The sequence below is a fragment of the Anguilla rostrata genome, chromosome 16, assembly GCF_018555375.3.
Source record: "Anguilla rostrata isolate EN2019 chromosome 16, ASM1855537v3, whole genome shotgun sequence".
Lineage (NCBI taxonomy): Eukaryota > Metazoa > Chordata > Actinopteri > Anguilliformes > Anguillidae > Anguilla > Anguilla rostrata.
In genome coordinates this window covers 4,802,871-4,817,442 of record NC_057948.1, presented here as the reverse complement: position 1 = coordinate 4,817,442, position 14,572 = coordinate 4,802,871, and the positions used below count along the sequence as shown (strand labels likewise).

The 14,572-nt window shown below is 49.4% G+C and overlaps 1 protein-coding gene across 9 annotated transcripts in view; it reads right to left on the bottom strand.

The window, feature by feature from the left end:
• The window catches only part of LOC135241747 (serine-rich adhesin for platelets-like), a 133,717-nt gene that overhangs the window by 77,796 nt on the left and 41,349 nt on the right, over positions 1-14,572 (bottom strand). For all 9 annotated transcript variants that reach the window (XR_010326102.1, XR_010326103.1, XR_010326105.1 and 6 more), the window contains 2 exons: positions 10,647-10,797; positions 349-436 (listed from right to left, as the gene is read on the bottom strand). Coding sequence is in view for 5 of the 9 variants with exons in the window: in XM_064312386.1 (XP_064168456.1) it covers positions 349-436; positions 10,647-10,797 (239 nt within the window). In the remaining 4 variants the exon portion in view is untranslated. The remainder of the gene's footprint in view (positions 1-348; positions 437-10,646; positions 10,798-14,572) is intronic.

The following is a 14,572-nucleotide window of genomic DNA, read 5'->3' as shown; positions in this document are numbered from 1 at the left end:
GGGCGACTTCATCCAAGAGATAATTTTGTCATGTGGTAAATGTCATAGGATTGGGGGCGGGAGGTTCGGGGGGGTATTACTGCGATAACGGACAGGGGTGGGTGGGAGGGTGAGACTGCTGTCTCCACCTCTACTGATAACTGTGAATAAATTCATTGAACCAAACAGATCTTGAACTATAGCCAGGGACGCTCCCCTGACCCCCCCCCCTTCCTGCTATTCTGGGCGGAGTTACAGCAGGGGTGTGGCGGTGCTCGTCTGTGATTCTGGGCGGAGTTACAGCAGGGCTGCGGCAGTGCTCGTCTGTGATTCTGGGCGGAGTTACAGCAGGGGTGTGGCAGTGCTCACCTGTGAGTCTTTGGGGCTGCAGTCGAGGAAGGGGTGTCACCGTGCTCTTGAAGCGTCGCTGCCGTGTCTGCCCCACACCACTGGCATTCTGGGAAAAAAAATACAAAACACATGCCATCTCAGGTAGACTGCCACAGTGCTGAGAAACTTACCTAATGAAGTCAGTACACAAAACATCATAAACATGCATGTTCAAAGGGACAGTTCACGTGCTGGAGTTCTTTAATATTATTTCAGTGTTAGTGTATCTTTTTGACTGACCCAGACGGTTTTTGTGTACGATAGAAGATTTTTAAAATACTTGCAGTAGTTTCTGTCAGCTTTTACTATGACTGGTGTAGGTGCATCAACAGCTTCATGATAAAAAAAAAAAAAAAACATCTAAAATTACTCCCAAGTAGCTAGTATAGCCTCCCAAGGCAGTACCATCTAGATTACCCGATTTATTTATTTATTTTAAAAATGAAATTTGATCTCATCTTTGCTTGGAATTGTTTTGCTAATTCCTATGACTCGGGACAGCAGGTTTGTCTAGGATACGTGACTTCCACAAAATGACTTCATTTTGCATCACAATCTAAATTCCCGTGGAGAGATGCAGGCACTGGATTGTCGCACAAACCTGAATAATTGTATAATTTGTGATCGGTTGCAACCCTCACAGAAGCAATTACATCTATGATTATTGAAAGATGGAGTCAATTTATTTTCCGCTTCTGAGCAAATCCACACAGGCACAAAAAGCAACAATAGACCAGCATTGGCGGTGCAGAAAAGCATTAATCGCGGTTCGAAATAAACAAAGGGGGACGAATCCCCTGCCTGCCAAAAAAATGTAACAGCTGCCGCACGTCATCGGAGATGTGACGGATGCAGATAAAGTAGGATTAGTCAACTTTTCCGAGCAGAATATTTACGCTCGAGAGTGCAAACAAAGTTGACAAATCCTAAGTTAGCCGCGTTTCTAAAACGTGCTTGTAAGAAATTCCGGGAGGTAGACAGCTGACGGCACATCTGCGGTCACAGAGAAGGAAAACAGATGGCGGAGACGATTGTGTCTCGCACGTTGTGTTTGTTCCGGAAGGAACATCAACGACACGCGATTCGAAACTTGTTCCTGCCAGCACCGCGTATCTTCGTGCCACAAATTGGGGCTCGGTCGTGGACGGCGTCGATCGATGCCTGCTGAGCTTTGAGGTCGGTTTCAAACAACGCAACCGCGTTCCTCTCGAATGACACAAAGTGCAAATTGAAAGCATTGTGAAAACGAAAACGTCAAAGTCTTCATGCCGAATGCCAGCTCATTTACCTTGATACGCTCACATTGAGACATTCTGGAGCGTCATTTCGGTCAAGTTCCCAAAAGTTGACACGGTCGTGCGAACTTCCCAAAATTATTTTCAATCATTGTGCAAGCGGAAAGATGATTAGATGTGCGCGGTTCAGAGATTCCTGTAAAGACCACGCATAGCAAGACGGGGAAGTTATAATTCTGCTTCATTGCATCATTCCCAGTATTTCAACTTCTGCTCCACATTAGTGGCTGTGGAAAATGAAATCGCACCCAATACAACTGAGTGGTACAGCTAAGTGGTACAGATGAGTGACACACAGCTGAGTGGAACAGGTGAGTGGGGCACAGATGAGTGACACAGGTGAGTGGTACACAGCTGAGTGGCACAGCTGAGTGGGGCACAGCTGAGTGGTACAGGTGAGTGACACAGGTGAGTGACACAGGTGAGTGGTATAGGTGAGTGGTACAGCTGAGTGGTATAGGTGAGTGGTACAGCTGAGTGACACAGCTGAGTGGTACAGCTGAGTGGTACAGGTGAGTGACACAGGTGAGTGGTACAGCTGAGTGGCACAGCTGAGTGGTACAGGTGAGTGGTACAGCTGAGTGGTACAGGTGAGTGACACAGGTGAGTGGTACAGCTGAGTGGCACAGCTGAGTGGTATAGGTGAGTGGTACAGCTGAGTGGTACACATGAGTGGCACAGATGAGTGACACAGCTGAGTGGTACAGGTGAGTGGTATAGGTGAGTGGTACAGCTGAGTGGTATAGGTGAGTGGTACAGCTGAGTGGTATAGGTGAGTGGTACAGCTGAGTGGTATAGGTGAGTGACACAGATGAGTGGTACAGCTGAGTGGTACAGGTGAGTGGTACAGGTGAGTGGTACAGCTGAGTGGTACACATGAGTGGTACACATGAGTGACACAGCTGAGTGACACAGATGAGTGACACGGGTGAGTGGTACAGATGAGTGGTACAGCTGAGTGGTACACAGCTGCCGCAGTTGTTGTGCGACAAGGACTCATGGGCACCGCCTGACATTACATAAAAGCATTACCACTCAAGGCCTCTATATATTCTGTGCATTATTAGTGTCAATGTTGATTACTGGGGAGGGGCAATGTGATACTTTACTGACAAGAATTCTCTGTCGCCCTCTTGCTGGGGGATGACTGAACTGCAGGTAGAGAAAACTTCCCTCAATAAACTGGTGTTCTTACCGATGATGCGCATAACCTGGGACTGCTGGACGCAAGGAACGACAGCGGCAGGACTTCCTGTATCAACAGTGCTACAGGTGAGAGACGCACCCGACAGCAGCAACGCATCCACAGGACCGAAAATGGCACATCCAACTTGGGCAAGTCCAAAGTACTTTGTGCTATTTTAAAGCCTTTGTGCCATCATCTTTATGTTATTCCAAAATTTATGTGCAATTCCAACATCTTTATAAATACATTTCTTAATTTTAATCTGGTTGTGAGTTGTACATTCAATAAAAGTTGATCAAAGATAATCTGCCTATCAACAAATTTGGTTTTTTAATTAATAAATTGATAGTAATTCACAAATTAAATAGATTAAATTGATTTTACATGTTGCATAAGTGAGGGGTTTTAACAGTCGATGCGCTTGTGTTCGGTATTCAGAGTGCCGGATGTGAAACGAGGGCGTTCACTGGTTAAAACCGCCGGATTCATTAAATTAAACACATTTCACATAATCCTCGCTTCCCCCAACAACTCCATAAAAAGTGAACTCTCTGTTTGAGGTCATAAATACCTATGACTAATGACACCATATTTATGCACTAAAAAAAAAAAAAACAGGATCTCTAACTGTCGGTCGAACTTTCGACTTTGAAAGAACTCCGCAAACGACGTGCGACCTCTCCCAATTGCGCGCGGCCTTCTTTCCGCGAAGGGGCGAGGCAGGCGACCCTTCGGCCGACCGTCGGGGCTCCGTCGCCATCAGCATTACGCCCCGTGAAGTTCTCCGGGGCTAGTCCGACTCGCGCCGGGGCCTGGGCGGAGCGAAAGGGACGTGACGGTCGCGCCCGAGGGCCCGTCAGAATGCCAAACGGCAGGGCGGGTGGCGCGTCGCTTAAAGCGCCGGCGTCGCGGCTTTACCGTTCCCCCGTAGGCGACGCTCGATTTGTGCCGGACGTTAACCGGGACGGCATCCGGAACATTCCGGGCACTGTTTTGGCCAGGATGCGTTAACTCCGCAAGAGGGAGGAAGAAGAAGAAATGTGTCCAAATTAAAATCAGCGCGTTTGTGTCCATGGGTTCGCTGACCGAGTCCCGCCCCCCCCCGGCCGCAATCGTGGAATCCCGTCCCCCGTTTTGTTTTTTTTTTTGCCATTCCAGGACCTCCGTGGAGCTTCAGCGGTGGAAAATCAGGTTCAGAAAGTCCCCGCTGTTTTGCTCCAATCGCCTGGATTTGCTAATTAGCACAGGTCTTCAGCCAAGCGGGAGAGATAATTAGTGAACTCAGCTGGGCTTGAGTTTGTGGGCTGGATTATCCACCTCTGCACCTCCCCTCACACGACCACTGTTCCAGCACCTCCTAATTTACGGATTAACTTTAATCTGTGAGATCACAAATACGAGATTAGAATGTTCGTAACCGAACATTCTAATGCTGATGTCACAATCGCTACTGGCAACTGAAAGCAGCGCAGTTCTAGAACACTGACAACAAAATTTGAATGAACATTCTAAAAAAAACATTCTAAAAAAGGAGGAGCAGTGATCTAGGGTCAGTTCCCCTTGGTCCATAGCCTGACCTCACCCATTATGAGCCCAAAGGCAAAACTGATCCCAGGTCAGTACTCCTACTCTAAAATACTTTGTGAATATGAGCCCGGAGGTGCGCTCACAAGTTCAGCGAACAAGGCGAACGTTTGCAAACTATTTCTAACTTTTTCCGTTAGCTTTGTGTTCGCCGCGAACGTTTGCAAACATAAGCAAATGTTCTGAAAAGGTAGTTTGCGGCGAATAAAAATGGATGCTGGACTGAGGCAAATGTTCCCAGATGGATATTTCAATTGAAGATGCCGTTATCAGCGTTATCAGTTTTTTCAATAATGTTATTACTAATGCTGGCCAATGTTATTATTGTTCGCTAGCTAGCTATTGTTTTATTTGTTATCGATGATCACAGAAGTGGCTGTGAGTACAAACGCTCTCGTCGCCATGTCTGTTTACGTTTAATGCCAACAGTTTGGAATGTTCGTAAAAAGCCGTTCAAATTGAACTGTTCAAAGAAAACACGTTCGCCGCGAAACATTCGCCTCTGTTCGCTGAACTTGAGCGCACCTCTGATCTTTGCTTGAGACGTGAGAGCGGCGCTAACTGCTAAAAGGGTGTAATTGCGTGTGAGTAACTGGTCTGCTCGCGGTTAGGACACGACTTCCCGCTGCGTGTTCCCCTGGCTGCCGGCCTGGCAGATGTGGGGGGGGGGGGGTTAGGGGGGCTGGCAGCAGGTGTGACTGCAGCCTGGCAGGTAATGATGATTAAGACAACAGCGGAGCCTGTCCCACGGCTGGCTAATGGGCTAATTGACTAATCTGGCGACTTGGCAGGGCCAACCTGACGAGCCCACTCCCTCTCCCTCTCCCTCTCTCTCTCTCTCTCTTGCTTCTTTCACCACGTTATCCTTTACCTTGCTCTTTCTCGCTCTCCCTTCTTTTTGTCTGCCCTCCGTCTACACGAGCATCCACTGCCCTCTCATATGCACATGACCACAGAACACAAACAGGAAGAGAGGTCTGCTGCTCTGCGGAGACACAAAGCAAAACGAGCTTCTTCAGAGTAACGACCATGTAGGCAAAACAAGCTAATTCAGAGTAAAGACCATGCAGACCAAACAAGCTCCTCCAGAGTTAAGACCATGCATGCACACACACACACACACACACACACACACGTGTGCGCACACACACACACACACACGTATGCATGCACACACAGACACACACACACACACACACGGCCGCGCACACAAACATATTCTACACACACGTGCACACGCTCACACGTACTCTCTCTCACACACACACACACCAACCAAATACAGACATTCGCACGTACACACATATACTCACACATGCGCGCGCACACACACACACACACACTTTTCAGGGTGACACTACCAACCTGTAACCTCAAGAGGATCTGTGTGGAACTGGAAGAAAGAACTATTACAGAAAACACTAATGAGGTCCAATAAAGACCAGACTTTTTTTTTTTCTTGAGTAATTACTGTCCTGATAATACTAATGATGGTCATCTTGGCCAAGCGTGTGACATCATTATTCTCCTGCCCCCGAAATGGACATTACTGCCCCCAATAAATCTGCGTTACGCTTGACCTTCGAAAGAAGACACCGAAGGGTACAGCTGTTTAAATCAAGGCCGTCTTCCCATTGTTTTTTTTCGTAAGAGCAGCTATAATCGTTTTTAACGTTGGCCTAAAAGTCCATACAAACGCAGCTGTAACTGCCTATCAGGGGCCCCTCCAGGAATTTTGGGCCCCATTAAAAGGTCTCGCATTGGGGCCCACCACCCCAGCCCACCCCATCCCTGCACAATTACTGCAACCGAACCGTATTTCTGAGGGCCACCGTCAGTCGGGGCACCCAGGAATCGTCCCCATATGCCACACCAGTGGTGCCCATCGTGAGTTCTTTAGTTCATACATGAGATGACACTCGTAGTGTGAGTCTGACGGCACAGTGTCATTAAACTCCATATCTTTACAGGTAACTGTAGAGAGCAAGAACAACTGTGCTTTAGAGTGCTTTGTTGCAGTTTTAAAATAGATTTCAGCAATTCAATGCATTGGATGGATGGATAGATGGATGCACAGATGCGCACGCACACACACACACACACACGCACACACACAGTCCCTCACTTTCACACAGCTTGCTTACACACTGTAAGCCAATCTGTCAGCCCAACCCCTCCGTCCGTCCGCCCAAGCCTCTGTCTGTCCCCCCCCCTCTCTCTCTCTCTGTCTGTCTGTCATTCACTCCTGTCCGTCCGTCTCCCGACACAATGCCTTACGTTTCAGCGAAGGTCCGAAATGTTATCTACCGTGCGGGTGGGGGGGCGGTAGGGGGTGTGTGGTGGTGTGGGGGGGGGGGGCTGGGGGGATCGATCCAGGCTCTTTCAGGTTGAAGCTCTGACCTTTTATAAACCTTGAAGGCTAACGATTTTAGATAGCCGCCGGGGCGGGCGCGTGAATGTTATCGCCTGCCGCAGCCTTGCGGACCGCGCTATAAAAGGGCCCGGCGTCCCTGTCAAACCCGCCTTTATACTCCGCCAGGAACTCGCCTCCGAAGGGTTTTCAATTGAAGCCCCTTTGCCTTTTTGGGACGGTCGTACCGCGGCCCCCCTTTCAGTGCCCCCCCCCCCCCCCGCTCGCGAAACTCCGAGAAATCGTCCGCGTCGCGTCAGTTCGCGGCAAACGGGCGGGGCGCTCTCAGACGAACTAGCGGTTTCCCGAGCGACCCGAGCGGTGGGGGGGGGGGAGTTAGGCCGTGTGACTAGAGAGAGAGCTGCTTTTTTTTTTTTTCCTAGCGCTTCTCAAGGCACCATTCCGTGAGAGTTCGCCCTGGTGCCCGTCAGGAGAACACAGCACGCACATACATACATAGACAAACACGTATAATAAATACAAATCATGTACGATCTACTGTTCAATGTATATATTGCACAATAGACCACACATTTATAAAATGTGATCTATTGTTCAATATATGTTCACCCACAAATCAATCTATGTTATCTTTGACAGTAAATACAAATAATTTTCATTCCTTTGTTCCAAATTTGGTGTAAACATTTCTGGGAGACAGCATGTATAGGATAGAAAGTTCCAGAAAATCTCTTGAGGTACAAAAAAAAAAAAACTGTGTTGTCTGTGTTATCCTTGTAAATGAGAATAGTGAAAGTATGCTCTCAAAATATCTCAAGACTTGGAGCACGTCAACCAAACTGAGTGAATTAAGCACAGGGGGTCCAGATAATCCTACTGTATCAACTGTACAATTTCAGAAGTACCTCAAAATTACAGGGACGATGAAGTCATTATTCTACATAATTATGCAATGAATAAAAAGCTGCAAAAAAACAATTGAAGCATTCTTAGTACACTGAATTCAGCAGTTAATTAAAGGTCATATTTGTGCCCGTGATATAATCTTTCCGTTCAGGTATCATAATTAATTAAGGGCCCGTAATTGTCGGAGGAAGAAAGAGAACTCGGTTCTCCGACTGAAAAGCACTCTCAGGCGACGAAAAGAGAATGGAAAATAACAGGTTTGGTCATTTGCGCAATATATATATATAGTCTCGATGGCCTAATTGCACAGACGCCGCGCGAGACAAACTGTTCGCGCTTCAGAGTCCAAACAGGGGCAAAATGTTACCGGCTGTCAGAACAAAGCGGACTCGGTAATTACACGACAGCGGACGCTGCGCCACGTGCTTCCAAACTTCAACGCGGCGATACTCAAACTCCAGGCCAGCGGCGCTCCTGGTTTTCTTTCCTGCCTGATGGCTAATCGATCGATCGATCGATGGATGCCACTGATCGGCCAGAGATTTAACTCACCTGGTGTCCCAAGTCTAAATCAGTCCCGATTGGAGGGAACAGAATGAAGACCAGTAGGTGGGCTACTGGCCTCCAGGGCCATCCATTCATTATCTAGCCCGCTTTGTCCTGGTCTGGGTTGCAGGAGGTGCTGGAGCCTGTCCCAGCATGCATTGGGCAAAATACACCCTGGACTGGTCACCAGTCCATTGCAGGACACACACACACACTCACTCCTAGGGGGAAATTAGACTCTCCAATTAATCTAACCTGCATGGACTGTGGGAAGAAGCCGGAGTAGGAGAACTCCACACAGAAAGGACCTGGCCGGGATTCGAACCAAGGACCTTCTTTGCTGTGAGGCAACAGTGCTACCCACTGCACCGCCGTGCCGCCCGGCCCGAAGGTCCGGATCTGACATGCTGATGTCAGAAATCAGGGAGGAGCCTACAGCTTACAGCTGGCACGCGTGCAGTAAAATAAGATCGCTCTTCACTGCAAGGCCCCGAAGACCTTCGATACGAAAAACGCCCCCCTTTTCACAGTCCGAGCGACCCGTACCCGTCTCACGCGGACACGCCCTTAGCGAAAACCGCTCGCCACCGCCGTCGCGGCTCGATTCCCGGCGGGTTCGCTCGCGCCCGTGAGCGAGCTCTGCCGTTATTGCGATTAAAACCGATTACCGACCTAATGTAGCGAACGTAACCGAATTTGCCGGTGATTTTCGTTTTTCGGGGGAAGCGGGAGGGTAGAGCCGCGGGTGCGGACCGAACAAAATTATTCACCTCCCGATGGCCGAGAAGCGACGGAAAGCTATTTTCGAAGAAACCGACGTCGGACTCCGCCTATCAATTATCAGCTTGACGTCTTTTTTTTTTGATGGTTCGTTCCACGCCAGGCTAAGTTCATTTAAACCAGTGCCTCGTATTCAGCAGGAATCCATCATTCACATGGGGAACGAATGTACACATTTTTGAGTAGGCTACATTAGTAAATGATTGGTTATAAATTTAAAAACGGGAAAAAAAATAATAATAATCCAAGGAAGAGAGAACATAGCAGCCCTACGAGCCCCCAGGGCTGATATAAATAATTGAGTATCGGTTACTGTGGCACTGTGTTTATGTGTGTGTGTGTGTGTGCGCGCGTGTGTTTAATAAAGCCATCACCAGCATCAGCAGGTGGAATTTCTGAGCTGCAGTAGAAATGGGTGCATTCCCAGGTGAATCTCTCTGTTATCTTGGTATAAATATGGTCCATTGTGGTCTACTGTAAATGTGGTCAGAGAGATATGTAGGCTTTCTGTGCACCGACACACAAAAACACTACCTGACACAGACTGAATGGTGTGAATAAATCCAGTCTTTCCCATATAACCATGGCAACACAGATGGGAAGTCCCTGATGCGTCTCACCTGTGGATTCAGTCAGGTGTGGACGCGTCTCACCTGTGGATTCAGTCAGGTGTGGACGCGTCTCACCTGTGGATTCAGTCAGGTGTGGACGCGTCTCACCTGTGGATTCAGTCAGGTGTGGACGTGTCAAACCTGTAGATTCAGTCAGGTGTGGACGTGTCTCACCTGTGGATTCAGTCAGGTGTGGATGCGTCTCACCTGTGGATTCAGTCAGGTGTGGATGCGTCTCACCTGTGGATTCATTCAGGTGTGGATGCGTCTCACCTGTGGATTCGGTCAGGTGTGGATGCGTCTCACCTGTGGATTCGGTCAGATGTGGATGTGTCTCACCTGTGGATTCAGTCAGGTGTGGACGCGTCTCACCTGTAGATTCAGTCAGGTGTGGACGCGTCTCACCTGTAGATTCAATCAGGTGTGGATGCGTCTCACCTGTGGATTCAGTCTGGTGTGGATGCGTCTCACCTGTGGGTCAGTCAGGTGTGGATGCGTCTCACCTGTGGATTCAGTCAGGTGTGGATGCGTCTCACCTGTGGATTCAGTCAGGTGTGGATGCGTCTCACCTGTGGATTCAGTCAGGTGTGGATGCGTCTCACCTGTGGATTCAGTCAGGTGTGGATGCGTCTCACCTGTGGATTCATTCAGGTGTGGATGCGTCTCACCTGTGGATTCGGTCAGGTGTGGATGCGTCTCACCTGTGGATTCGGTCAGATGTGGATGCGTCTCACCTGTGGATTCGGTCAGGCGTGGATGCGTCTCACCTGTGGATTCAGTCAGGTGTGGATGCGTCTCACCTGTGGATTCAGTCAGGTGTGGATGCGTCTCACCTGTGGATTCAGTCAGGTGTGGATGTGTCTCACCTGTGGATTCAGTCAGGTGTGGATGGGTCTCACCTGTGGATTCAGTCAGGTGTGGACGCGTCTCACCTGTGGATTCAGTCAGGTGTGGATGCGTCTCACCTGTGGATTCAGTCAGGTGTGGATGTGTCTCACCTGTGGTACTTGTCTTCCAGGTGTGACCTCCTCCGTGTCCCGGTCTCCTGTTGACTCTTCTGTGCTGCTCTCCTCCGGCGTTGCGCGGTGATGGCGAGTGGTGTTCTTCACCTTCCTCCTCTTCCTCTTCAGCTTCTTAAGGGGGGCAGGTCTGAGCGAATGAACATCGACAGCAAAAAATAAACAAAAGCACAGAGGTTCCATGGTTGTGTCAGATCAAACACACAAGCTAGCACATGCACACACACACAGAGCCAAGTACCCACACACACACTGAAATACACACACACACACACACACTGAAATACACACACGCACACAGAGCCAAGTACCCACACACACACTGAAATACACACACACACAGCCAAATACTCACACACTGAAACACACACACACACACACTGAAATACACACACAGCCAACTACCACACACTGAAACACACACACACACACACACACACACACACACACTGAAATACACACACACACACAGAGCCAAGTACCCACACACACACTGAAACACACACACACACAGAAATACACACACACACACAGAGCCAAGTACCCACACACACACTGAAATACACACACACACAGCCAAATACTCACACACTGAAACACACACACACACACACACACACTGAAATACACACACAGCCAACTACCCACACACTGAAACACACACACACACACACACACTGAAATACACACACACACACAGCCAAATACCCACACACTGAAGTACACACACACACACACACACACACACACATGCACACACCCATCCATCAGCCCGACAGAAATGGTCTCGCACACGACTTCAGTCTGGAATTAAGGTGCAGCCAATCATTTCGCTTCTCATTTCTACATCGTTCCCGTCTGCTGTTGCCAACTCTCGCTACGTCAATTCCACGTCAGTGCCCACAACCAATGAGACGGGGGCAGGGGGGGGTAGTTTCGACGAAGTCGCTCTGGAAAAGAACGTTGGCTAAAAACCAAAGAATACATTGTGAACATAACCACGATTAATCCAACCACTGCATAGGACGGAGTGTAGCACAGTGGGTAAGGAACTGCGCTTGTAACCGAAAGGTCGCAGGTTCCATTCCCGGGTAAGGACACTGCCGTAGTACCCTTGAGCAAGGTACTTAACCTGCATTGCTTCAGTATATATCCAGCTGTATAAATGGATACAATGTAAATGCTATGTAAAAGTTGTGTAAGTCGCTCTGGATAAGAGCGTCTGCTAAATGCCTGTAATGTAATGTAATGTAATGCATGAAAAATTGAATTTCTGGAAGACGTTTCAGTGAACAGTGAACATTTGGCATGTGTCGGTCGTGACAGGTAGTTTCTCGGCGTCGACACGCGTATTTCCCGGAAACTTCTACGCGCTCCCGGGCCACGGACGTCCTTCGACTAGGGAAATTTCCAGACTGGGATATTACCGATTAAATGAACGGACTAATCTTCCCGCGCCGAAATTTCACGGCACGTCCAGAGAGGTGGACGGCCACGTCCGGTCATTTTCGGCAAGCTTCCGGACAAGAAACGCCTCGGCAAAGGGTGGTGGGGGGGGGGGCTCTGGTTTCAAATTGACCGTCCTGCTCGGTCTGGACGCGCCGAGAGGAACGTTAGCCGATTATCCGAGAGCACGGCCGGCGTAGAGCATGACGCGGACGCGGATTTGGCGCCAAGGTTGGGAATCATTACATCACATTAAATTACAGGCATTTAGCAGACGCTCTTATCCAGAGCGACTTACACAACTTTTTTACATAGCATTTTACATTGTATCCATTTATACAGCTGAATACATACTGAAGCAATTTCGGTTAAGTACCTTGCTCAAGGGTACAACGGCAGTGTCCTTACCCGGGAATCGAACCTGCGACCTTTCGGTTACAAGCCCAGTTCCTTACCCACTGTGCTACACTCCGTCTCATCAAACGAAGGCACGCCTTATTGATGTAACTCCCCCACTTTCCACGGCGATTATTTATAAAACGTGACATTTTAATTACAGGGCGGTCAAACAAATACGGCCCCTAGCGCCCGAACGCACTCAGTATGTGTTATGCGATCCAGCCATCTGTTTGTATCAACAGGCTGCTTATTTTTTTTTTTTACCACAAACTAACGGACGCTGAGAGTCGCCCAGTTGTTTCGCCGATCGGGATTGCAACCGCCACACCTGCGCGAACGGTTTCACTTCCTGGTACAATATACCCCCCGCTCCGAACGCTCGCTTCCTGTGGAGCCATCCCGCACCGAATCGCTCGTGATCGGACGCTACCCCGCGGCCACAGAGGTCTGTTCGAGGTCTCGCCCACAGGCCTCGCCGTGGCCGTCTCCCGCGGGGTTACCGCCAACGCCGCGAACCGCCAACGCCGCGAACCGCAAACGCCACTAAGCGGCTGGAGACGTGCGCGAGACGGCGGGAGACCGACCCCTTCGCAAACAGAAGAAAGGACTACAGTGTCCACTTCAAATTTTCATTTATGCAACGCAAGAACACGAAGAAGAAGAAGAAGAAGAGTCAAGAACGGCTCTCCTGATGAACTGCTGTGACGCTGAACTCTGATTGGCCCCCCTGGGTGTAATCATTATTAATTCTTTCATAAATCCTATTAAGTCTCATTAAATCCTAGTGAGATTTTATCCCGGCCGGCTCTGTTTGCAGAGGCTTCCTGGCTTCCCGCCCGCTTAGGCAGATAATGTCGGTGTCACCAGCACTTGACCAAACTGGAGAAATAATTACCGATGACAATGACTGAAAATGATGCTCAGTCAGAGTCTGGTTCGAGATACTACGCCTTTGGTCTATAGGAATGACCGGCGAATGTACGGATTATGAATGATATTTTTTTCAGAATGACCAGGGATTTTTTTCCCAGAGACCAGGGATTCGCTCGCCTTCAGTTTAAATCTCTCCACGAGCCACCCCTTCAGAACCATCACGTAAAGAAGCACGCTCTCCTCAACAGCACAGAGAAGCACGCTCTCCTCAACAGCACCAAGAGAAGCACACTCCCCTCAACAGCACAGAGAGAAGCACACTCCCTTCAACAACACACAGAGAAGCACACTCCCCTCAACAGCACAGAGAGAAGCACACTCCCTTCAACAACACACAGAGAAGCACACTCTCCTCAACAGCACAGAGAAGCACACTCCCCTCAACAGCACAGAGAAGCACACACCCCTCAACAGCACAGAGAGAAGCACTCTCCCCTCAACAGCACAGAGAGAAGCACACTCCCTTCAACAGCACACACAGAGAAGCACACTCCCTTCAACAGCATGCTGAGAGAAGCACGCTCCCCTCAACAGCACAGAGAAGCACACTCCCCTCAACAGCACGCAGAGAGAAGCACACTCCCCTCAACAGCACACAGAGAGAAGCACGCTCCCCTCAACAGCACAGAGAAGCACACTCCCCTCAACAGTACGCTGAGAGAAGCACACTCCCTTCAACAGCATGCTGAGAGAAGCACGCTCCCCTCAACAGCACAGAGAAGCACACTCCCCTCAACAGCACACAGAGAGAAGCACACTCCCCTCAACATTACACAGAGAGAAGCACACTCCCCTCAACAGCACGCAGAGAGAAGCACTCTCCCCTCAACAGCACGCAGAGAGAAGCACACTCCCCTCAACAGCACAGAGAAGCACACTCACCTCAACAGCACACACAGAGAAGCACACTCCCCTCAACAGCACACACAGAGAAGCACACTCCCCTCAACAGCACGCAGAGAGAAGCACACTCCCCTCAACAGCACACAGAGAGAAGCACACTCCCCTCAACAGCACACAGAGAAGCACACTCCCCTCAACAGCACACAGAGAGAAGCACACTCCCCTCAACAGCATGCTGAGAGAAGCACACTCCCCTCAACAGCACGCAGAGAGAAGCACACTCC